At 40.6% G+C, this 24,794-nt stretch overlaps 1 protein-coding gene across 1 annotated transcript in view; it reads left to right on the top strand.

Annotated features, from left to right (window-relative positions):
- The window catches only part of Kcnu1 (potassium calcium-activated channel subfamily U member 1), a 132,134-nt gene that overhangs the window by 61,836 nt on the left and 45,504 nt on the right, over nt 1–24,794 (top strand). Inside the window, exons 19-21 of the mRNA XM_048330530.1 lie at nt 5,571–5,679; nt 15,100–15,424; nt 21,179–21,282. Coding sequence (XP_048186487.1) covers nt 5,571–5,679; nt 15,100–15,424; nt 21,179–21,282 — 538 coding nt within the window. The remainder of the gene's footprint in view (nt 1–5,570; nt 5,680–15,099; nt 15,425–21,178; nt 21,283–24,794) is intronic.

Here is a 24,794-nt window from a genome sequence, read left to right as displayed (position 1 = left end):
GGGGAAGAGGGAGGGGGAAATGAAGGAGGAGGTAACAAACAGTACAAGAAATGTATCCAATGCCTAAAGTATGAAACTGTAACCGCTCTGTATATCAGTTTGACAATTTAAAAAAAATGTAGCTACTTCACTACCCATACTTCACCACACAAACTGTGACATAGTTTCCTATTAATATTCCCTATTAGAACTGTGGAAGTCAAACTTTTAAAAATACATCATTAGGGCTAGGAATATGGCCTACTGATAGAGTGCTTGCCTAGTATACATGAAGCCCTGGGTTCAATTCCGTGGCGCTGTGTCTCAAGTGGTAGAGTGCTAGCCTTGAGCAGAAAGAAACCAGGGACAGTGCTCAGGCCTTGAGTTTAAGCCCCAGGATTGGCAAAAAATTAATTAATTAATTAAACATCATTATACATACAGGTATACAATGCCATCAATCATTTTATAAAACAATGCCTTATGAAAATAAACATTCATTCCTTTTACATCTGAGTGTGATTTTACTACAAATATTTTAAATAAAAATGTTCTAGTATAGAGATGAAAAATGTGGGTGGGGGATGGGGGAGAACAAGAACAAGAGTTTTGCCTTGATGACATGATTTTATACGATTGAAGGAATAAATTATTACAGATTTCAATTTCCAAGTTCCAACGTAGCTATCATTCTCTTTAGAATATTTCGCCTCTCAAACAATAGAATAGTTTCTCCCTTTCCCATACTGATCCTCAGTTTCCACCCAAATCAAGCCTATCCCAGTCAGACAGGAGATCCTTTTATCCGATTCCAAGGCTGAGTCGGCTGTCGTTGTTATGATTGGTCAGACGGTGGCGGCAGAGCCCCGTGAAATGCTCACAGGTCCCAGGGTTCCTTAGGAGACTGATGTGCAAACCGGAATCTGGAGAGCCAATTCTAACCAAAAGGTGCTCCGAAGACACATCCTCTTAAAAGAGGCTGCTTTGCCTTGTAGGCTTAAAAGCTTTGAGAATATCTAGAAATCCTCTGAGAGAACTGGCTTTCAAAAAGGATTTAAGAAGTCCACATCACAAAATAGAAAACTTACTGATTTGAAGTTAACACACATTTTAGATAAAAACAGATGAAGAGCATCCCCAGTCTACTCCCTTCAGGTAATTATCTCTTTATCGAGCTCATTAGAGGTTCTTGTTTCTGCCAATTTCTCCTTCCTTAATACACTTGGTGAGAATTCACAAGTCATGAATTGTAACCACCATGATTCCCCTACTCTGCTGTGATTTAAGAAAGACATTGTCAGGACCTGTAATCCTAGGTACTCAGGAGGTTGAGATCTGAGATTCGTGGTTCAAAGCCAACCTGTGGAAGAAAGTTTGTGAGACTTTTCTCTCCAATTAACCATCAAAAAGGCCAAACTGGGACTCTGACTCAATTAGCAGAACGTTAGCCTTGAGCAAGTAAAACTTGGGGACAGAGCCCAGGCCCTGAGTACATCATGCCCCAGGACTGCTAACTCCCCCAGAAAAGAAAGAGAGAGAGAGAGGGGGAGGGAGGGAGGGAGGGAGGGAGGGAGGGAGGGAGGGAGGGAGGGAGGGAGGGAGAGAGAGAGAGAGAGGAAACTTGTTATTTTATGAGGTCTCAGGGCAATGAGGATTCCCCAAAAGGGTGATCTTCCATCCCTTTTCAGTTTTGGTCCCTCTTTGACTTCAGCTAGTTTTGTGAAGTAAAACCACACCAACACCTTTCCATTTATATTCACAACCTGACATTGTTAGCGACTGGGGGCTTAGAACAGATTCTGAACTGCTCCGTTCTTGGCTGTGACACTTCAATCTGGTAACTTCTTAGGGTGCTTCATAATGCCTTAGAGGCCTAAATGAAAATACTTTATTAGCATGCAAAGAATACACAAATAGCTATTCATGAAAATGACATTTCATATTTCACCTGGTCTGTGACAAATTTTCCACATATGTGAGCTATTATTTTACCTACAGTAACATATATTCCAAAGGAATCTTATCATTTCTTTTCCCATGAATAAAATACAAATAAAATAGGAATATGAAGAAAAGTTGTAGAAGTTATAGTGACTGTCACCCGTTCTCTGGGAGGGTTTAGGGCATGAAGCAAGGAGTAGGGCTGGTCGCTAGCATGTGGAGATCAAGTGCCTTTCTGCCCTTCTGCTTGAGGGACTTGGGACTTTAAGCTCCACTGTGTAATTTTTGGCCTGCTACCTCACCATCATTATCTAATGTCTAAGAATTTAGAATCATTTTCCCCAGGAGTAAAGGAGGTCTCATAGAATACTCTGCCTTTAATGGAGGAGAGAGGAGCTTCCAATTTGAAAATGAACTCTGGGAAAGATGCTCTCTAATGAATCCTTTCTCCCAGAGAACTGTTTTAGAGTTGTTTCTTAAAGCACTATGCTGTTCCTGAAGTTCTGTTGTGCTACAGTCATACCTAAAGGAAAGCAGGATTATAAAAATGAAACTAGGGGCTAAGAATGTGGCCTAGTGGTAGAGTGCTTGCCTAGCATGCACTAAAAAAGCTGGAAGTGGCACTGTGGCTCAAGTGGAAGAGTGCTAGCCTTGAGCAAAAAGGAAGCAGGGACAGTGCTCAGGCCCTGAGTCCAAGCTCCATGACTGGTAAGAAAAAGAAATAAAAGAAAAGGAAAAAAAAGAAATGTACTCATTACCACACTTATGTAACCATAATACCTCTGTGCATTACTTTACAATAACAATAAAAAAGTCTTAAAAAATGAAACTAGAAAAAGTATGCAAAAGAAAATGGGAAACAAAATGATTTAAGTAGATTAGGTTTATCACATTTTGTAATTTTGTTGTTTGTTTGTTGTTGTTTTTGTTTCAGCTTTTGGCCATGGGCCATAAATAAAACTTCAGACTCCTTTAAGGAAAGGGGTCTTTCCTTAAGGAAATGACCCATAGGAAAGAGAACTCTCAATACAGAAAACTGAAATCTAACTACCTTAATGAACTGAGCAGCTCACTTTTTGAACCTGAATGGCAATGGGGTCCTGCTAGAGCCTCTCTTGTCTGATGGCCTTAGATAGGAAAGGGCAGCTGTTTTGCAAAGCAGTGTCTCCACTTATTGAAGGTATTCTAAGAAGATGAAACAATGTGGCAGCCAGTCCACAAATCTGAAGGCCTGTTTTTGTGACAGTTTCAAGCACCCTTCCTATGCTTGAGGTGCCTTATGCTTTTCTTGTCTCCTGCTCTCAGCAGCAGAGTCACTCTGCCACTGTCCTTATCCCAGTAACCACACAGCTTGATTGGGTTATCTTGGTTCTCTCGGTTCTCTCGTTTTGTATGCCAACTCATGCTATTTTTTTCAGAGCTACAATTTTCATGATGTTTTGATTACATATACATTACATACAGAATGATTATATATCTCTATATGTTATGTGTATGTGTCATGATTGATCTGTGTTAGAGTAAAATCAGAGACCTTCAGTTGTGTATCTTGAAGGGGGACTTTGTATTTCTACATATTCTCTATTTTTCATTTAATTTTTTGAAGCAGCATTAAAATTGAGGGCACAGGTAGCAGAATGTTGCAACTTCTGGGCTATTTTGCAACTTGGTAGAGAAAAGCCTTTATATTTCTTTCTGGAAGGTCATTAGAATGATGGAGTTCAGGATTGAAAAGGGTCCTTTGCACCCATTCATCCCTAACCCTCAGACTCTCAGCACCAAGCCAGAAACATCCTCAATCTTTGCACTCTGCTCTTTCCAGCTCCTCATTCATAGTTGGATCTCCACCATATGAAAGCCCTCAAAATTGCACAAATTATTCCTGTGTTTTCAGGGGAGGCTATGTTAATAATGACAAAATAGAAGGCTCCAAGCTTTGGTCAAGATTTGCATAGATTTCCATAAGCACTGGCCTTGTCCACTTCTCCTCTCCTCCCCAGACCCACCTCTTTGTAAAATAGCTGGTAAATGTTTACTGGAGAATTCAGCTTTAAAGAAAGCAGAGACTCCTGAAAATACTGCTGTGTTGGCATAAGCCAAGTCTGGGCATGTTGACTGCTACGTTCCTGAACTCCATTTCTGTCACAAGTACTAAAGCGGCTTGACTCTAAAGACTGATGTACGGTATCCTCACTCATCCCTGGCCATCCCCCGCAGGGAAAAAGATAATTGTGAAATAAGGAAGCTGCATCCAACCCGAAAGTGCACGAAGCCACCATGGGTCCATAGGGTTTCAGAAGATTCCGGGGAAGGAGTTCACTCATTCCAGACATGGATCTTAGCACACCTGTGCGACAACACCACTGACTCGAGCTGACACAACACTTAGGCCAAGGATGCCCTCCTTCTTGCAGAAGTGGCTTTTGGTTCCTTTGAAGTTTTTATGGATTAGAATGGTTCAGCAAAGAATTACATCAAAAGCAAAGAATTCCAAGGTGTTTGTTTTTATGGATCTTTCTGTCTGTTGTTGTTCCAAATGAGAGGATATAAGAGTTTCAAGGTTTGTCTCCCATAAACTCCGCCTCCAACTAGCCGAAGTACAGAAGTGATTCTTAAGTTGAAGCTCAAGGGGAAAATGCAATCCTCTTTCTCCGCTTGGGTGGCCCAGGGACAAGGAGTTGCTGTGATGAGGGCATTTTGTTTTTGTCCATCTCCTTGGTAACTGCTCAATCTCTACCCTTCTAATCATCTAGCCATCAGGTTTGGGCAAGTTGGTAAGGCAGGTTCTTAGAGAGTGAATAAGAAGCATTTAACTTCCAAAGCATTGCTTAGAATGTGATTTCTTTGAATCTTAATACCATGCCCTAATTCTTAGTGACTGACAAGAGCTTCGTACCCAGACTGTTGCAAAAGGATCCCCAGGTGGAATTGTGTTTCGGGCAGAGAATAGTGGGATTGAGTGCCAACACAGTGCATGTATGATGGTTTTCTGTCTTTTGTGTGTGTATATATATATAATATGTACATATGTATAAATACATATATGTGTATATATACATGTATGTATTTATCCTCAACATCACCCTTTGAAGTCCTAGTATGATCCCTGGTTTACAGAAGAGAAAATGATTTGCTTTTGTGTTATTTCAAAATATGGAACTTCCCAATGGCTTTGAGATATTATTCCTACATAGATCATCATTCTGTAAGTCATAATTAATAATAAAAAAGTTTTAAAGGACAGATAAAGTTCAAGGACAGTGAATTGCAACCTGACCAGGGTGTGCAGGAAGAAGGCAGGACCTGTGTAGAAATACCTAAGCTTTCTCTAGACTCTGCTGATAGAAAGATGGCTTCCAGGAACTTTCTTCTCGGATGAGATAGGAAGACTGACAGGTTAGCAAGATACAGAAATAACTCAAAGGCATTTGATTTCACATGTTTTATGGATTTGAAGTCTCACTGCTTTAATTCTGTGGAAGGAAATCAAACAGTTTCCTACCATTCCATCTCTTAGAAATAGTTTGTGGGTAAGGCTCCTCAAGCTCTCTGTTGTCAAGCCTAGGAATATCTCAGCCAAAGGAAATGGCCCCAAAATCCTTTGTGGAGGAATATCATGTCAACCTACTAAGGTTGTTATGCTCTTGCAGGGCCAGGGCTAGTGGTGATGAAGAGGAACATGAAGGACTATTCCACTGTACAACTCTTGGATTCTTCTACAAGAGAGGGAAGCAGATTTACCTTGAGCTCTACCACCAGGTAAGAACCACAGAGGTCCCTGGGGCCCTATGGTTTTCTGTGAATCACTCAGAAATTTTTAAATGGAAGACAGAATTGACCTTATTAGCTCCTTTACAGACCAATGGAATAGCCCTTCACCAAAACAAATTTGTGTGTATTTCACATTAAGGTAAGCAAATATGCCTTTTTTGAACCATTGCTCAGATTATCTTTCCCAGAGTAACCAACAGTTACATACCAGTCTTTTTTAAGACCAGTCTTCAGGCAATCTAGAGATGAAGCTTGTGGTGATATATTAGCTATTTCAAATTAGTTTTCTATTATCCATTTCCAAAAAGTTGATGTTGAAATTACAGAAATGTTTACATATGCAAAATCTGGTCCATAAGTTTGTCCTCCACTATAACCCTTAAGTATAGTAAAACTCCTACTAATTATAAAGTAAAGTTCGAGATAGAGAGTGATCTGCTTAGCTGATCTTAAATAAAGGGTCAGTCAAAAACCTTATCATTCCAGACTTAAATAAATATAATCGTAATATGTAATCCACAGTATATAGTTTGGTAGGGATAATATAGAAAGAAGATATAGGAAGATCATTAATGATTAGGAATTGTTATTGTCAAATACTATCACTAGAACATAATTATTATGCTCTGACATTTCAGAATGTACGGAATACTGTGCTGATTTTTTTTTTTTTTTTTTTGGCCAGTCCTGGGCCTTGGACTCAGGGCCTGAGCACTGTCCCTGGCTTCTTCCCGCTCAAGGCTAGCACTCCGCCACTTGAGCCACAGCGCCGCTTCTGGCCGTTTTCTGTATATGTGGTGCTGGGGAATCGAACCTAGGGCCTCGTGCATCCGATGCAGGCACTCTTGCCACTAGGCTATATCCCCAGCCCTGTGCTGATTTTTAAAATGATTAAATGAAATTAAATATTTAAAACACTTTGTTTATATAGCCATTATATATTACAGTATAAAAGTTTCTCAGCTGGGAACTGTGCCCGTGGCTGATAATTATAATCCTAGCTACTCAGTAGGCTGAGATCTGAGGATCGAGGTTCAAAGCCATCCCGAGCAGAAAAGTTACCTAGAGACTCTCCAATTAACCACTCAAAACCTAGAAGTGGCAGTATGACTCCAAGTGGTAGAGCAGTAGCCTTGAGCAAAAGAGCTCAGGGACAGTGCCCAGGCCCTCAGTTTAAGCCCCATGACTGACAAAGAAAAAGTTTCTCAAACAAATTAAGATGTGATCCAGTGATCTCACTTCTGAATATTTATTCAAAACGACTAAAATCAGGATCTATGAACTTCCATATTCATTGCAGAATTATTTACAATGGCCAAGACATGAAATTACCCTAAGTTCCTGTGAAAAGATGAAAGGAGAAAAATTGTGATGCATATTTATGTACATAAAGTAAAATGTTACTTGTACTTTAAAAAGATGGCACTTATATCATTTGTAAGAAAATGGACAAACCTAGGGGACACTATGCTAATGAAACAATCCAGATACCAGAAGACAAAGATCACATGATCTCTCTTACATATGAATTAAAAATAGAATTGCCTAGAAATGCATAGTAGAATAAGCATCGCTACAGGTTGAATGGTAGTCAAAAGATGCTAAAAATGAAATATACAAAAATCACTTTGAATCTTGGCTGCAACAAGTGCTCATTAAATGTTCTTTGATTAGTAATAATTTACTTAGCCCAGAAAGTATAGGAAAACAGACTATATCTTCCAAGGTCTAGATCTTAAAATGAATCATTTATTTAATCTCATTTCCGATATAATTTATTTCTTTTAAAACATGAAGAATCAGACTTCTATTTAACCGGAAGACCTTGGATTTGTGCCTGGTTAACAGAAGTGTAGTACACCTTTCCCTGACTAAACGTTTGAGACACCCGTGTGCTGCCATTTTGTGGGTGTACCTTGTAAGAGGAATGCATCTCATGAGAATGGCAATTCCCACCCTTTCTTGCCCTCCATTTCAGGATTTAAAAATTAGTCTTTATTTTATTATCTTTAAGTAGCTGTACAGGGGAGTTGCCATTCAATAAACCCGTTTATGAACATAATGAATCACGGCCTATGTCACTCCTCTCATCATTCCCCCCTATCCTTCCCAACCCCAGGACTTTTTGAAACAAGATGAGATAATCAGTGGGAAAAAAATGTAGGGAATTTCCAGGTTTCAGGCTTTGCTTCAACATTTCCTACAACTCCACAACTGCAGACCGGCATTGGGATGGTCTTATTTTTGTCCTTCATGTCGATTGGTAAATGTGTATTTACTTAGTACCTTATACTATGTCTGATGCTTTTGTTGATATAGAATTCATGTTTCAAATTCTATGTTATCTAATTGGATAAACAAGATAAACTCACATCAAATAAGTCACAGAACAAATAAACCAGCCTCTCTCCATGTGCTGCCTACGTTGATGATCAGTCTGGCAGGTCTGAGGAGGAAGAGGTCAATGTTGCACAGATTTTCTCCAAGGGCTTCTTGTGGGAGGTAGGAGTGTAACGGCAAGAGAAATTGAAAGTATCAACTCTTGTGAAGAGTATGATGTGGCCAAGACATGAAAGAATATATCTTCTCTTGTCCCAACCACCCCAACCACAGCAGCATGACAACTCAAATTTCTCCAGAACGTGGATATTGCAATATGCGTGCGCATGCGTGCCTGTTACATCGACGTTCATGCTAAGTTGTTGCAAAATCCTGATTCAAATTGGAAAGCTATTTTGCAGGGGGGAGTTGATTTATTTGTGACGGTCCTGGAGCTTGAACTCAGGGACTGGGCACTGTTTCTGATCTTTTTTAGCTCAAAGCCAGTGCTCTACTACTTGAACCACAGCTCCACATCTGGCTTTTTTGGTGGTTAATTATGAGTCTCACTGACTTTCTTGCCAGGGATGGCTTCAATTTATAATCCTCAGGTCTCTCCCTCTAAGTAGCTGGGATTGCAGGTGTGAGCCACCCATACCTGCCCTGGAAAGCTGTTCTGATGACATAAACCAACATATATGAGAAAGCACAAAGTGCCCTAGTCATGTCTGGGCTTGCATGGACTCCTTCCCACATCTCTATAATCATAGAATGTGTAGTCATGGACAATCGATAATCAAGAAGTCCTTGTTTGTCATTTTAGCCACCCTGTTTCACTGGCTTCTCTTCCTTATTCTTGAATGCAGCTGCCCAAATAAAGTATTTTAACTTGCTGGCAATTCCTCCATTACCTCTAATCCCCCTGTTGTCTGTGATAGAGAAGGAAATAGTCCAGGCAGTCCCGTCCATCTGCAAACGGGGACCATTAGCCCTATGTGTACTGGAGGATCCTGAATATGCTTTGAAAGTGCCATGAGCGATACAGAGGCCAGATCATCATTGAAGCTGATACTTCTTAATTCAAAGCCATATGTATACATAGGAAAGTGGGGCTTTAATAAACAAATCAGGTGCATATTAGTGCATCTCTTCGATGGCAGTATGAGAGCTTTTCCTTATGCATGGCTTTGCATTCCCTGGTTTTAATTAACTATAGTCAACCATTCTTCTAAAATATTAAATAGAAAATTCAAAGATAAACAAGTAATGTTCATTAAATTAAATAATTATTTTATGTTTAAGTGGCTTTTATTATATAATACTGTGGTAATTGTGCTATTTTATTGTTGTTTCTAATATCTTGCTGGGTCTAACTTATGAATTAAACTATATCCTAGGTATGTGGCTACAAAGAAAGCATTAGAATACACAAGGTTTGATACTAACTGTGGGATCAGCTCTCCCCACAAGTCCCTCCATGGGTAGAGAAGAGAATGCTGTGTGTACTTCAATGGATGCTGTGCTGATGAATTTCTGTGGTGTCTCATCAGTGGTGTTGGCTAGCTCAGTTGGTTCAACACAGTGGTAAAGAATCAATGACAGGGGGCTGGGGATATAGCCTAGTGGCAAGAGTGCCTGCCTCGGATACACGAGGCCCTACGTTCAATTCCCCAGCACCACATATACAGAAAACGGCCAGAAGCGGCGCTGTGGCTCAAGTGGCAGAGTGCTAGCCTTGAGCGGGAAGAAGCCAGGGACAGTGCTCAGGCCCTGAGTCCAAGGCCCAAGACTGGCCAAAAAAAAAAAAGAATCAATGACAGATCTTGTGACTATTGTGTACTATTGAATAGGGTCTTTGTGTGGTATGGTTTGGTTTGTTCCATTGATCTTCAGGCCAAAGGTAATTCCACCCACCACCAATATGGTAAATTTCTGTCTTTGGTAACAACAGTGAGTGGTAGGTAGACTGGCTGGCTTACTAGAGACAAGTAGGCATTGTTGGAATAAAGGTAGTAGGTATGGCACATGCTATTTGGAATCCCCTTGTGTTGTGTTAAGGTAATACATTCACATGCAAAATCCAGCATATTATTTATAGTTTTGCTGACAATGGGCTCGGTGCTATTAGCGATGTAATCTGCAGGCCACCAGTGGGTTTTCCAGTGAGCTCAGGAACTACAGTCTGCTATTCTTAGTACTTAGAGCACTCCAGGCGCCCTGACTTACACACGTTATGGTCCAGTATTTCATGGCATCCCTGGTGTCTTTCGTTTCTCACAGAGTAAGCAACATTATAAATAGCACTTAGGCTCCCAGACAAGTGCACAGAAGACTAGTTAATAGATTGTAGTTAAATATATATTTGTTGATGAATGAATAAATAAACAATCATTAACTCTATTCAGCTGAGGTCTGGGTCTTTAAATCAAAGGATCATAGTATAAGAGAGAGAAGATTAGCATTTTCTCTTATTTTTTTCAGGGAGATAAACTGAGATCTTTGCAAAAGTTGATGATAAGTAAAAGTGATTTTCATGTACTCCCCACTATCCTTGCTTAATTTTCAATTTCTTACTTTGGGTTACTTTAGAAGAATTCTGCCTATTTTACCTATTCATTTGATGTCTTCTGCCTCTTGTCTATAAAAATTTACTTATTCAGTAAGTCTTGTTTTAATTAGATAAAGAACAGATTTAGGGCCAAGTATGGTAGCTTAAACCTTTAATCTCTGCAACATAGAAGATAGAGATGTGAAGATCATATTTCAAGGACAATCAGAGCAAAAGTTTGGTCAACCTATCTCAGCAAGTAAACCAAGCCTGGTGTCATGCCCCTGTCATTTCAGCTATTTGGAGGCATAGGTCAGGGGATTACTATCTCAGACCAACCTAGGCAAAACTTGAGATGTTATCTAAAAATTTTAACTACAGCAAGAAGGGCTGGAGCTGTGGTGTAAGTGGCAGAGTCCCCGCCTTGCAAACACTGTGTTCTGAGTTCAAACCTCCAAACAGTATGTGTGTGGGGTAGTGGGAGAACAGATTATTTAGGTCCAATGAATTCGTACTAAGCTGTTACTGTGCCTGTTATGTTAACTCTTTTCTTTCTTTTTAAATTTCTTTTTTTGCCAGTTGTGGGTCATGGATCTTGAACTCAGGGCCTAAGCACTGTCCCTGGCTTCTTTTTGCTCAAGGCTAGCACTCTGCCACTTGAGCCACAGCGCCACTTCTGACTTTTTCCATATTTGTGGTGCTGAGGAATCGAACCCAGGGCTTCACATATGTGAGGCAAGCACTCTACCACTAGGCCATATTCCCAGCCCTTTTCTTTCTTTTTATATTCATCTTTTCAAACAACTTTCCCTCTAGGCAAGCACATATAAATAAGACAAATAGAAAATTATTTGAATGTCATGTCACACACAAAGAAACCAAGAGCTTTCTTGTAATCTGTTGTTGATTCTGTTGGGTACATACACGTTCTGTGCATTAATACTGTGGGGCCCAGCATTTAATTGTCCAGAATTAACCCTTTAAGAGTTGAAGGTTACCAGGTCATTGCTTTCCTACATAGGATTCCTGTACTTCTAAAGTTGTCTAGCTTTGAAGTAATGCTGTTATTTCACTCCACCAGATGTATGGATGTATCCAGCAGGGATGTATGTTTGTTACAACATCCCATAAGTATACTCATCAAGTCTTAATACCAAGTTCAAAGCAATGAGGAAAATAAGTGACCATATGATAGTTATAGGGATAGGATAGGGGAGGGCAAGCAATGGACATACACATATTGAGATAATACTTTTTTTTTTATCACAACTTCAGTTCTAAAGGCAAATGAGGTAAAATGAGGTACAGTGACAGGAGATATGTGAACAAGAATTTATAAATATGAGAGCTGGGAATATGGCCTAGTGGGAGAGTGCTTGCCTCGCATACACGAAGCCCTGGATTCGATTCGTCAGCACCACATATATAGAAAAGGCCAGAAGGGGCACTGTGGCTCAAGTGGCAGAGTGCTAGCCTTGAGCAAAAGAAGCCAGGGACAGTGCTCAGGCCCTGAGTCCAAGCCCCAGGACTGGCCAAAAAAAAAAAAAAAAAAAAAAGAAAAGAAAAAAGAAAAGAAAAGAAAAGAAAAAGAATTTACAAATATGAGGAGGTGTTTACCTTCAGAACTTATCTCATTCTTATACCATAGCTATAAAAATCAAATTTTTAAAGAAAATCTTCCAAATTCCTAGCAAAATACCATATATACAGTAATGATTCCCCAAGTATGTATGGGACATTTTTTCCGATCAACAAACCAACAATATTGTCTTGCTCTGGTTGAAAAGCAGCACAAAATAGCTTGAGACTTCATCCTAGTATCCCAGGTATACTTTGCAGCATTCCATTGCTCCTGTCTCCTCCACCCTGGCCAAACTAGCAGGCTGGAAGAACAGAGGGACAAAGGCCTTTCTTAAACCTCTTAGCCACTCTGTGCACAGGACTTAAGAAAACAGGAGTGAATTCTCCTAGGAATTGTGGGTATGGACATTTTCATGGCTTTGGCCTGGTGGTATGATGAGGCAGTCTCTCAGAATATGGGAATCAGGATGGCAGTACATGGATGATTGTGAACAGAGTATACATACTAATTGGATTAAGTAATTAGGAGTCACGTGTTTTTCCTCTTCATCTTGTTTGTCATCTGCTGGTTGATGGCATGGGGCCATGTCTGTTTAGAGTCAGATAGGAAAAAAACAACCGGATGAAGCATGGTACAAATTATGGGAAGCTTGGTTACTGACTCTAAGTAAAACTATTCTTTTGAGGGCTAAGGGCATAACTTGAATAGTTTCTAGGGAAAAAAGGCAAAGCAGGCAAATGCTGCAAAGCCATTCTGTGTTGTTTGCCTGTTACCTCAACAGTATCTTTCTGAGGGTCTGAACTTCCCCAGCTGTTCACATCCCATGTCAACATCTATCTGAGGGCTGGAATATGGCCTAGTGGCAAGAGCGCTTGCCTCGTATACATGAAGCCCTGGGTTCGATTCCTCAGCACCACATATATAGAAAGCAGCCAGAAGTGGCGCTGTGGCTCAAGTGGTAGAGTGCTAGCCTTGAGCAAAAGGAAGCCAGGGACAGTGCTCAGGCCCTGAGCCCAACCTCCAGGACTGGCAAAAAAGAAAAAAAAAAAGAATTCTTTCTGAATCTTCAGCTGAAAAATCAGAAATATAAAATGTTAACCCTTTCAGCCCTTTCGCAGGTGGCTTTTCTTTCACTATCAATCAAAAACTTGAGCTAAGGATCAAAGGAACTTCAGGTAGACCCTAGAAGGGAAGAGCCAACCTTAATCTGTAGTCAGGAAGGGATTGTCATGAATCTCTAAAATAACACCTTGAAGTCTGCTGTGTGGTAGGGCGCCTCTACTTGGGTTCCAGAAAGAAGGATAAATGAGGAGATCATAGACTCTATGACTGTGATAGGGGTTCCAGTAGCAGAACCGTGAACAGTGAGATCTTAGCTATGTAACCATGAGAGACTCTTGGTTCAAACCCCTCATCTATAAAACAAATAATGCATACCTTCTAGGGCTAATGAGTTGTTCAGAAAAGACCCTGGCACACAGTAAATAGGCAATAAATGTTAACAATTATCTCTACCTGAAAGAGAAACTGTCCTAGAAAAGAATTGAATCCATGGTCTTAAGGAGTCATCTTAAAGAAGCTTTCTGCTGAATTCGTTTCAGCATTATATATATTTTTTTGTTTTTTTTTGAGAATTAAATTTTTTTTTCTATTTATTGTCAAAGTGATGTACAGAGAGGTTACAGTTTCATACGTTAGGCCTTGGTACATTTCTTGTACTGTTTGTTACCTCCTCCCTCATTCCCCCCTTCCCCCTCCCCCTGTCCCTCTCCCCCCATGAGTTGTTCAATTGGTTTACAGCAAATGGTTTTGCAGGTATTCAGCATTATATATTTATGCTAACACCTATAGCATGGGTAGCGGAGAAGACAACTTAGAGACAGATGTCACTTCAAATTTAAAGTGGCGTGTGTATGCCATAGTGGATTTCACCCATAGTAATAAGATGGGTAGATCCAGTTACAGCCTTCCAAAAGATATTTGCCTCCTGGTGGTGGGGAGTGGTTTCCTGTTCTTTAATCTTTCACTGATATTTAAGAATTCTCAACCGCCTTACTCTCATGCTTACTGTCCAATATATTATCAGCTTTCACACAATCATTTATAATTTACTAACTAAGGTAATAAGGACAAATAATTTTTGAGTCTAGGACGTCCCCCTAAATAATTGAGGGAAATCTTTCTTGCCAAGAGAGGGTTAAGTAAACACTGGTTAACAAACACTTCTCCCATTTCACCTTCTCTTTTTCAAGCCTGTTTTGCTGCTGGTTGCTGAGCAAATACAAGGCAAGTGAAACTTGAAGGTATCTGGGTAGCCTTATGAGGTAACAGCTGTCTCCAGCACACACACACTATCAGGACAATAAAATATTGTTCACTGCTTCTACACCCCACCAATTAGGTCAGCTGTAAATATTGGAATTGCTTGGTAAACATGCTGAAGATTGTGCTGACTTGCTAATATAAGTGAAAATGTAATTAGATTTATAACACTTTTTTCCCCAGCCATAATTTATAACAACAACAGAATAAAAAAAATCTCTTACAACCTGCTGAAATATCATTACTAAAATGCACATGAAAAGTCAATTATGCCAGAGGGAGGTATTTAAGAAAACTGAGTTTTCATACCCTGGGATTATGCCGCGGGGATTACATATTTCTTGTTTATTTTTTTTCGCGGAGATCTTTGCTACTGCCAAATGAAAAGGAACAGATATTTTACTTATTTCACTCTGAAATATGGCCGCAGATAGTGCTGAGAAGTAAACTAAATAACCTGGCTCCCTGGAAACCCACTTTGTCCTCCAAGCTCCAGGAAAAGCTGAGCTGTCATCATTCCTTCTTATTTACAAGCCTGTCTCTCTTTTAAGCAATAGTCATGTTCCTTAAACCACATAGAAATCAAATATATATATCTGTATATTTCCTAAACACATTTCTGTTTTGTACTCTATAGGAGTCTGTTATCCTGTAAAATTCTGGCAGCTCCAGGGCGTTACATTCAGCTGCCGGATAAAACCCCAGGCTCCTTCTACTTGAAGGATCTCGGAGCAGAACTCCACCTTCAGATAAGGGCAGAAGAAACTAGGCTAGAGGCACCTGTGCTTCTCAAAGCCCTCCCCCCACCCTTGGGTCTTGGGGCTGCACTCCTCAAAGGCAGGGTTGTGTGTATGGTGAAGCTCAGCTTTCTTCCAGAGGTGGCCATTCACATCCCAGATCCCCCCTTCACCCAGCCAGGGAGCGGGGCCTCTGCTTTGCTCCAAAGGAAGGCAGATATTATCGTATTTCATCTGTGTTTCAAATAGCAGTGGGGGAAAAACTAGTTAGAAAGAAACGATGAGCTGGGTGCCAGTGGCTCACACTTGTAATCCTGGGTATTTAGGAGGCTGAGATCTGAGGACGGCAGTTCAAATCCATCAAAGCCTAGTGCACAAATGGGAGGAACTCTTATTTTCAATTAACCACCAAAAAGCTAGAAGTAGAGTTGTGACTCAAGTGATAGAACATCAGCCTAGAGCGCAAAAGCTAAGGGATACCACCCCAGGCCCCAAGTTTAAGCCTAAATACCAGCATATAATAAATAAATTAAATAATAAATCAATAAGCAATGTATGAGGAAAGTATTTTCTGTTTCAAAACTCTATTAATGTTCCGTTTAGAAAATAAAATGTAATACATTTTTAAAAGAATGACTAGTGAGTATATTACATAGAAATTCCACTTAGGGAATATTCTTGGTGTTTTGCTTTATACCTACCAGCACATACATATAGATCCACTTACATATGGAAGTTCTGTAAGAGCCAGAAATGAGAAGTGCTAAAGTTAACAGACTTTGATTCAAAGCAGTGTCTTAATCCAGTGAAACAGTCTTCTAATCACAAGCCACACAAATGGTCTTCCAGCACAGTAACATCCAGTTTTTTATTTATTTATTAAATACCATCATTATGCTTAACATAAATATATGGATCATGCCTAGTATAGTAGTATATTTTAATATATTTAATTATAACTCATCACATTTGTATTTTATTACAAGAACACAGTGGAGTTTCTAATCAATGTAGTAGTAGAGTCCTTGCCTGGCATGGGCAAAGCTGTAGATACTAGCACCAAAACAACAACAACAACAACAGAAAAATCTGATTCATGAAAAAAAGGTCTTCAAAAAACATTTTCTTACAGATTATCCAGACTTGCTTTATAATCAAGCAAATTTGGTGCTTGGTTTTCACATTGCTGAGGTGTAAATCGGAATATCTTGTGATATTCCCACAAGCCCCTGGTTTACACATCCCTTCTCACCTAGGTATTCAACTGCCAGCGCCCTGGGAAATTTGTTTTCTGTTCTCATACTTGAATTCTGTGTTAATCCTTTGGCACATGTTTTATGGACCACAACTGGAAGTCAGTTTTAAGAGACTGAGAGATGGCTCCGAGGTAAAGGAGTTGGGAAGAGAGAGAGGCAGAGGCAAAGAGCGAGACAGAATGGCCAGAGACCTACCTCCTCCAGCTAGGCTGTTTCTCCAAAATGTTTCTCAAAACTACCAACAACAGTAGGGACCCATCCTTCAATATGTGAGCCTTTGGGAGATACTTCATGTTCAAACCATAACACTACCCAAAATAATGGATTTCCATTCCCATCCCTTCAGCTACCAGTACATGGTCTAAATAAATAGATAAGGAAATATTGAACCTTGGTGATTTTGACCCCTCTTCAGGAAGATTTTATCTGATTTCTTTACAGCTAATCTGTAAAGGTTTTGTCAAATATATTTTTAAAGAAAATAAAAACCACCTTGAAGGAGTTTTCTATTTACCTGTTTTGTTTTGTTTTATAACCTACTTAGGAAGACTCTAACCCTTTAGGGGTGGAATGAGAAAGTGGACTACATTAAAAATGTGTTCACAATAAGTTATATAAAGAGATCCCTCTGTCAATCCTCATGGGCTAGCCATGGTTTTAGCCCATGGGCTAGAAATTCTAATGTGTTTCTTTCTTATAACCTTATTTCCAAAGGTCTTCCCCAGTCTCCCTCAACATTCCCAATCCTCTCTTTCTTGAAGGCCTGGTGGGCAAGTGAAGAACACATTCTTGGGGAAGACCTCTTTCTCCACCAGATGGCCTCCACTTCCTCTCCAGGTCTGTGGAGCTGCCTCCCATTCTCTGCTTCCTTTCCTTTTGTCCTCTTCTCCCTTCCCTTACTCTGCTATTGTAGCCACAGAGTCTGGTCACAGAATTTTGCAAGGCAAGAAAGAAGAAACAGAGGTGTTGAGAAAGAATGGAACAGTAATTCCCAGGGAGAGAAGGTGTACATGTAAATGGGCATACAAAAACTTCAGAGAACAGAAGCCTTCTTCAAACTCTATCAGCAGACCTAACCACCTCTCACCCACTTTAGCTGTCTTATTCTCACATTGGCAATCGAAGCACCCAGGCTAGATTTAGATCAATGTAGTAGTGAGGTAGGAGGAAAGTAAGGAAAGAAGAGAAGAAATAAACAATTAGGAAGAGTAACCAAAAGGCAGACCAATTTCTCCATCCCAAACTAGGAGACAAGATTATAAAATTAATGGCCATATGGAGTGCTCAAAGCTGTATTCCTAGCAACTTAGGAACAGAGATTCAGTGATGGAAGTTTAAGGCGAGCCCAGACATCAAATTCTCTAGAGTCCATTTCAATCAATGGCTGGATATACTGTGACATGTCTATAATCCCCTGCAACATAGGAAAGCACAAGTAGGAAGGCCTGGGCAGGAAACAGCCAATGCAAAAAGGCTGGAGGTAAGGCTCAAGTGAAAGATTGCATGCCTAGTAAGTGTGAGGCCCAGAGTTCAACCCACTATCACATAAATAATAAAGAAATAAGTAAAAAAAATCACTTTCCTCAATTATCTGACACCCATCAAATCTGTATCGGCCAACTCTACTCAGAGATACACTCCAAGATAGGTGAAACAAAGGGCAAAACAATTAAAATATAGTGAACCATTATTAGCTGGGCTGGAGTCTGATTAAGGTGAAATCAGCTGAGGAAGCTACAAGAGATTCCCCAAATTTGATCAATCTGAACATTTCCCCTGTCTGATCTCTAAGAATCTCTTCAATGTCTTATCCCTTCTTATCCATTCCTATATTTATTTCAAGTGATGTAACAGCAGTGAGAGTTCAGAAACATCAAATCCTTTCAGAGGTTTTTCAGTGCCATTAGGAATGAGATCAAAATCCTTGACCTCACACTTTGGACATATAATGTGGGTCTATCACAAATTGCCAAATTACATTAGATTCTCTCACTTCTCCACTTAAACTTTATCCTTTTTTTCCTGCCTATCAACTATGTTTGCACTTAGAATATTTCCCCCTTCACTAGCCTCACCTAGTGAATTCTTCATAAGGAACGCAAAGAATCCACCACTCAACTCTAAAGCCTCTGCATTATTAACTCGCGAAAGGGCTTGTATTTTAGTAACACTTGAAAAATATCCAGCTTCTCATTATAATGAACAAACTTCTATATGTCTCTTGATCTTTTTTCTTTTTCCCTCTTTTTTCCCTTTTTGCTGTTCCTGGGGCTTGAATTCAGGGCCTAGATGCTATCCCTGAGCTTTTTGGCACAAGCTTAGCACTCCACCCCTTGAGCCACAGCTCCATTTCTGATTTTTGGTGGTTAATTGGAAACAAGAGTCTCACAGATTTTTCCAGCTTAGACTGTCTTCAAATCCTAATCCTCAGACCTCAGCCTCCTGAAGAGCAAGGATTACAGGCATCAGTCACAGGTGCTTAGCTTCTCATTTCCTTTCATAAAGTCGATTTAGTGATTAAAATGTCAGTTAGTTGCAACTAAGAGAATTTTTTCTCAAGTAAATACAATAGTTTCTAATGGTTATAAATTAGAAAAACTGCAAGGAGAACTTGGTTCAGATGAGACTGAAACCACTAATTAGAAGCTCCCCTTGTCACGCGCACATATGTACACACCTGCCACTGGTTCACTTGGGTGTTAGCGTTGGTCTCACCTGTGCATGCACAAAGGTGTTCTTTACCTCTGTGCTGGAGGACATGGCTATAAAGTCATAGCCCACTCTCAGAAGCTCAGCTCTTCATCCCGGTTCTTTATTACAGAAACAGGGTGTTTGATTGGCCCAGAGGTGAGTCAGAATTTGCTGATTTGCCCATTCATCTCCAGGAAGTAGAGTTACTGAGAACACACCTGACTACAAAGTAGGGGATGAGGGCAGTTCTCACAATAGTAAAGTTGTGCAGGTATAGGCATGGCAGATACCACAAAGATTTCCTCCAAATAACACAAAAGCCATAATCAAATGAAACAAGTACTGTCAAATATTAAAATGTCTGTTAGAATGCCAGTGGCTCATGCCTGTAATCCTAGCTACTCAGGAGACTGAGATCTTAGGATCACATTTGATGCTAGCCTGGACTATTAATTAAAAATAAAACGCCAGAAGTGGAGCTGTGGCTCAAAGTGGTAGAGCACTAGCCATGAGCACAAAATCTTAGGGACAGCACCCAGGCTTTGAGTTCAAGCCCCAAGAATGGCATTAAAAGGCCTCAGGATCCTTTCCACGGTATACACAGTAGAATACTGACCACCCTTAGCTCATAATACAGCTGACCCTACCTCAAAGAGCATGTATTCAATATGCAAGAAAAATGAGCCATCAATTACTAATGCTGGAATAAACTGACTAAATGCATGCATGGTATAGTTCCACCTAATATCTAGTGAGTTCCTTTGATGTGCATTGTACGGCCTGCATTCATTCATTAGAAAGTTGCATGCTGTGCTCGAGACCAGAAAATTAGTGAAATGAACAAGGAAGGCTTCCTGAAGGAGGATGATCTTGAATTTGATGTGAAAGGCCAAATATGTCAGCAGTTGTTACACGGTAATCATCAACAATGAACAAAGCCATCAACAGGAAGTGAAGCAAACCTGACTGAAGGAAGGGAGGATCAGTTTTGTCATGGATGACATTTTCTTGGGGACTGCTATGTCCTTAGGAGTTTGCTCCAGTCTCCTGGACGGTCCGGCTGGAGTGGGCACTGTAAAAGCTGATTTATGGCTGGGGTATCTGTTACATTTTAATAAGGCTGGGAAACTTAGATGTTATTCATTGTCTCTGCCAATCAAGTACCTGTGTAAAAGCAAGACAAACATAACAATAAATGCTAAGCACTTCAGTGTTCAGCGGCTCTGGCAGGATACACTGCAGGGTTTATGAATGTGTGAGAGTGAATATACAGAGCTTTGGGAAAAGGTCATTGGTATTTTTGGAGCAATAAATCAAGTACGGAAAGATTTGCATTTTGGCTGTATCACATGCAGGACTGGGTTAGAGAGAGAGAGAATACTTTGAAGTAATATTTCTCTGCTGACTTGTTTTATTAGCTTCCTTTAAACATGTTACATTATTGCTTATAGAATTTCATTTACTCGGATTGGCAGCTTGATAAATACGTCTATTGGCGGTGATTTGGATTGCTCTGGGCATTAATATTATTAAAACCTGTCACTAGGAAATGTCTGAAAGATGACTTACTGTAAAGATTGCAGCATGAAATAAATCATCCAGTGGTATTTGTTACCATTTATGGCCTCTTGGAGCTGAGTCAATCCCTTTTTATGTTGCATTATTTTTCAAGTTTTTATAGCTTTACATTATATATTGCTGTCAAGAATGAACAGATGGGGTGTTGAACATGAGCTTTCTGAATAATTCCCCCACCCTCTCCAGTAATTGGTATGAAGGACAAGTGCAAAACTGTGTGTTCTCAAGCAAAAATAGGAGAGAGAGCAGGGTGGAGACACTGTTGTGGGGGAAAGGGATCCCTCTTTTGTCAGAGTCCTCAGGCCAATTTCACCAGCTGGTCGGAATTCCTGACTGGCAGTCACCCTGTTTGGGTTTCAAGCAAGAGATGAGGCGGCTGTATTTGGATCTAGTGAGCCAACAAATGCAGTTTTGAATGAGTTTTTCTCAGAACACACTTGCTTCCCTGCCACAGTTCCTCCAGCGTGTTCCTTTCCAGAAAGCTGAGAAATTTGAAAGACTAGAGTTGTCCACAAGTAAGAGCAAGGAGAGAGATACACAGGATTCAGTGTCCTTTGAGTGAGTGACCAATATGTCCACATCGTTGTGGGCTGAGAGACTCAAAGGATGGGAGGCAAGAGGATGTCATACCTCAAGACTTGCAATCCCTATGCAAGGCATAATGGGGGCTCCGTGGAGCCTCTCAGCACCTCGCAGAAAGGCAGGAGCAGAGCAGTGCAAGGTCTCACGCACAATGAAGGGCGGTGTGCGCAGGGAGGCTTACGCTACACTGATGTCTAATTGTTTCAGCAGGGTTCTGAAGCTTTTCAACCAGAGTAGGAGAGAGATCTAAGCCACTAAATCACCAGCAACTTTGTAAGAGGAAAGGGAAAGCACATGGGAGTTACACTCATTTAGCTGCACCCTTCCCACTACTGTCTTCATGCTAAGTATGCTATAAATTACCAGAGCATTGTAGAAGAACAGATGACAGACAAGTGTGAGTGTTAGCAATCTACATTCACTGTTTACCATCTTAGGAATAGGAGTCACTTCATTTTTCATCGTTATAAAGTGTACATAAGAATATATATTTCTTGTGTGCCTCATGGCTTTGTTGTGAAAAGCCAAATCACATGACACAACCCCCCCTACACACACACACACACACACACACACACACACACTTAAAAGTTAGCAGATCTTACATTTGTTTAAGATGATTATTTGAAATCCAGGCACTGGTGGCTCACCACTATAATCCTAATTATCCAGGAAGCTGAGATCTGAGGATCTGCCAGCTCAAGCAGGAAAGAGGGTCAGACTCTTATCTCTAATAAATTACCAGAGAAAGAAGAAGCTCAAGGGCAGCACCCAGACCCTGAGTTCCAGCCCCAGGACTGGCTATACACATGCACATAGATAGGCATTCGAATCACTGTGTTCCAGATTTTTTGCCTTCTCTCCTATGCAACTCTGTGTATCTGTGAATTTATCCTGTCCAGGAACTATCACCTCACCCTCACCTCTCCAAATGTTGGCTCCTCTCCCACATCTCTGAAAATGAATTCTATGAGAGATGTGTGTAGACACCATCTGAGCTTCAGTAGCTCTCTCCCACAATCCTCCTTTCCCAGCTACTCTCCTCCTGACTCTTTTATCCCAATTGTGAAGATACTGTTTAGACAACGGATGTAAATGTGAGTATCTGCAAGCCATATCTGAGCTGAGCGCCTCAGGACTGCTTTACCCTAGGCAGACTCCGCAGTTTGCCACCTTCGCTCTGCAAGCTTCCTGTCCCATGGCACAGTTTTTGGTCCTGAGCATGGGGAGTATACAGAAGATGAATTTCAGGTAGCTGATCACTTGGGAGGGTCATTGATTATTTATGTGTGCAGACCTGGAATTTCTGTATTTCAATGAGAAATACCACACCAGCTCTTTTCTCCCATTGCCCATCCATAGAAAATTCTGGAATTCTGTAAAATACACATTTCTCTTTCCTCCTTTCTTCCTCTCGCTCCCTCCCTCTTGTTTTCTCATACATTTTTATTTGTTATTGCTTCCCCCAGATTGTAATTGGTCAAGCTAAACAGACTACCCTCCTCCTTTCTGGGCAATGAGTGCAGCTCTGTCTCTGTCTGGGTGCCCTCTCACCCAGACTAGGCTAACAAAGCATCTCATCTGATTGCGGCTTATCACAGTTGAGGAAGATATGCTTAAAACCTGGCTCTCTACTTTAACCAGTGACCATACACCTCCTCTAGACCAAATCTACTTTCTGAAAAGTTAGAGAGGAGGTGAGACATTATCATCTAAACCACTTTTGAGCTTAATGTTATTGCTTCCTTCCATTCTATCTCGAAAGTTCCAAGACAACATCAATGCTAATGATTGCTCCTTGTGATACTTTGCCCTTCTACTGCTTATTTAATGCCATGCTCTGCCCAGTTCCAAGATAATACCTCAATTGGAACTTATAAATCCTCCTCCTCAATTTAGCTCTTATTAAAAGTTACTATGAGCTCACTGAAACAATTAAACCATTCTTTTATCTTAAAGGTGTGGTGTGGTGTGTGTGTGTGTGTGTGTGTGTGTGTGTGTGTGTGTGTGTGGTGTTCAATGAAGAAGAAATGAAAGTTTGACCCAGAATGACCTGACATCATAAACCCTCATAGCAATGTCTAATTACTGCTACCTGCCTCTTTATTATTAATCCCACAATTCTAGCACATAAAATAACTTAATCATTTTTGGAATTTGCATGACTAATGGAATGAGTTCTGATAGAATAAGGATAAGTTTCATAATTAGGTTTTGCTGGGAACTTGTACAAACCAGTCTATTTATAATTTGGTCAGCTCCTGGTTTTAATGAGAATGCTGAGCAGGGCTGGAAGCCTCTGGCACTGTTCACTTCGTATTTTAATTACCCACAGTAATTCTGACAATTACGCACATGTCATAAATCACATCATAATGACCCATGGATAAAGTGTATTTAATTACTGAAAGGGGAGTTCTCCAGTTAAACAGGTAGGTGGGGGAGTGTCGAGATATGAGCGACATTTGAAAACAGAGCCGCCTGCTCTTGTGTCAGAGTAGAGCCCGTCTCTGAAACCCCTATCAACAAATAAGGAACACCACTGTCAAACTTGCGGCTCTAGTTTCAACATGTAAAGAGCTTTGTAAAAGTCTAAAGTGATCGCTCCTGTCCTTAAGACAAAAGGAACCTGAACAAACTGAAAATTAAATACCTTTCTTGGTCCATCACAGAGTAGAGGTTGTAGGAGGTAAATTGACTTTACTGTCACCTGAAATCTGGCGTCACAGCTGAGACCTACTTACAGACAGGGAGACAAGAGAGCTATAAATTGGGGATCAGGAGCCACTCATCCGGTAATGTGGGTGAATTACTGGAGGTTGGGTGTGGGCTAGGTGAAGGATGAGATGGGAAACTTCTAGGCTGCCCTATTAGAAGCTTCTTGACCCCATACTTCAGGAGGTCTCTAGGAACCACACCAAATTCTCAACGGGGTGGGAAGGGAGCTGAGAAAAAAAAATCTTTGAATCTGTAGCCTGCATTGGAGAAGGACAACCATTGTGAATTAAATGCAGAGGATTTTGCACTTACAACAACCTGCTCTCTAGGGGAACAGATTTCCCAGAGTCTTTCCTGAACTGATCATCTAAGCTCTAGCTTCCTCTGGCCTTCTAGTTTCACCTAAGATCTTGAGGGAGGGCACCTGGGAAGCAGGGTGAAGATAGACTTTGAAGATCAGCAGCTTTAAGATGCAGGGTCACTGAAAACCTGACACTTAATCATGAAAATACAGGATCTGCTCCTTGTCTGCATATTGCTATCACCACAGTAGGGTTCTATTATAGCAAAGATGAGTAATGGTTGTCAGAGCTTTGAGACATAAAGCATTCAAGAAGAAACCCTTATGGAGACAGGATAGCAATGGAAAGAAAAAAACAGTGGAGCCTTTGGCAGTTACAGCTCCTGACAGAAAGGCCTCACACTGGAGACCCATTTACTTCAGCAATGTTGTAGAGAGAAGGAAGAACTGGAACTGCCGTCATTTGCTA

This window comes from Perognathus longimembris, chromosome 21 (genome assembly GCF_023159225.1).
Source record: "Perognathus longimembris pacificus isolate PPM17 chromosome 21, ASM2315922v1, whole genome shotgun sequence".
NCBI lineage: Eukaryota > Metazoa > Chordata > Mammalia > Rodentia > Heteromyidae > Perognathus > Perognathus longimembris.
This window is presented reverse-complemented; position numbering and strand designations above follow the sequence as displayed.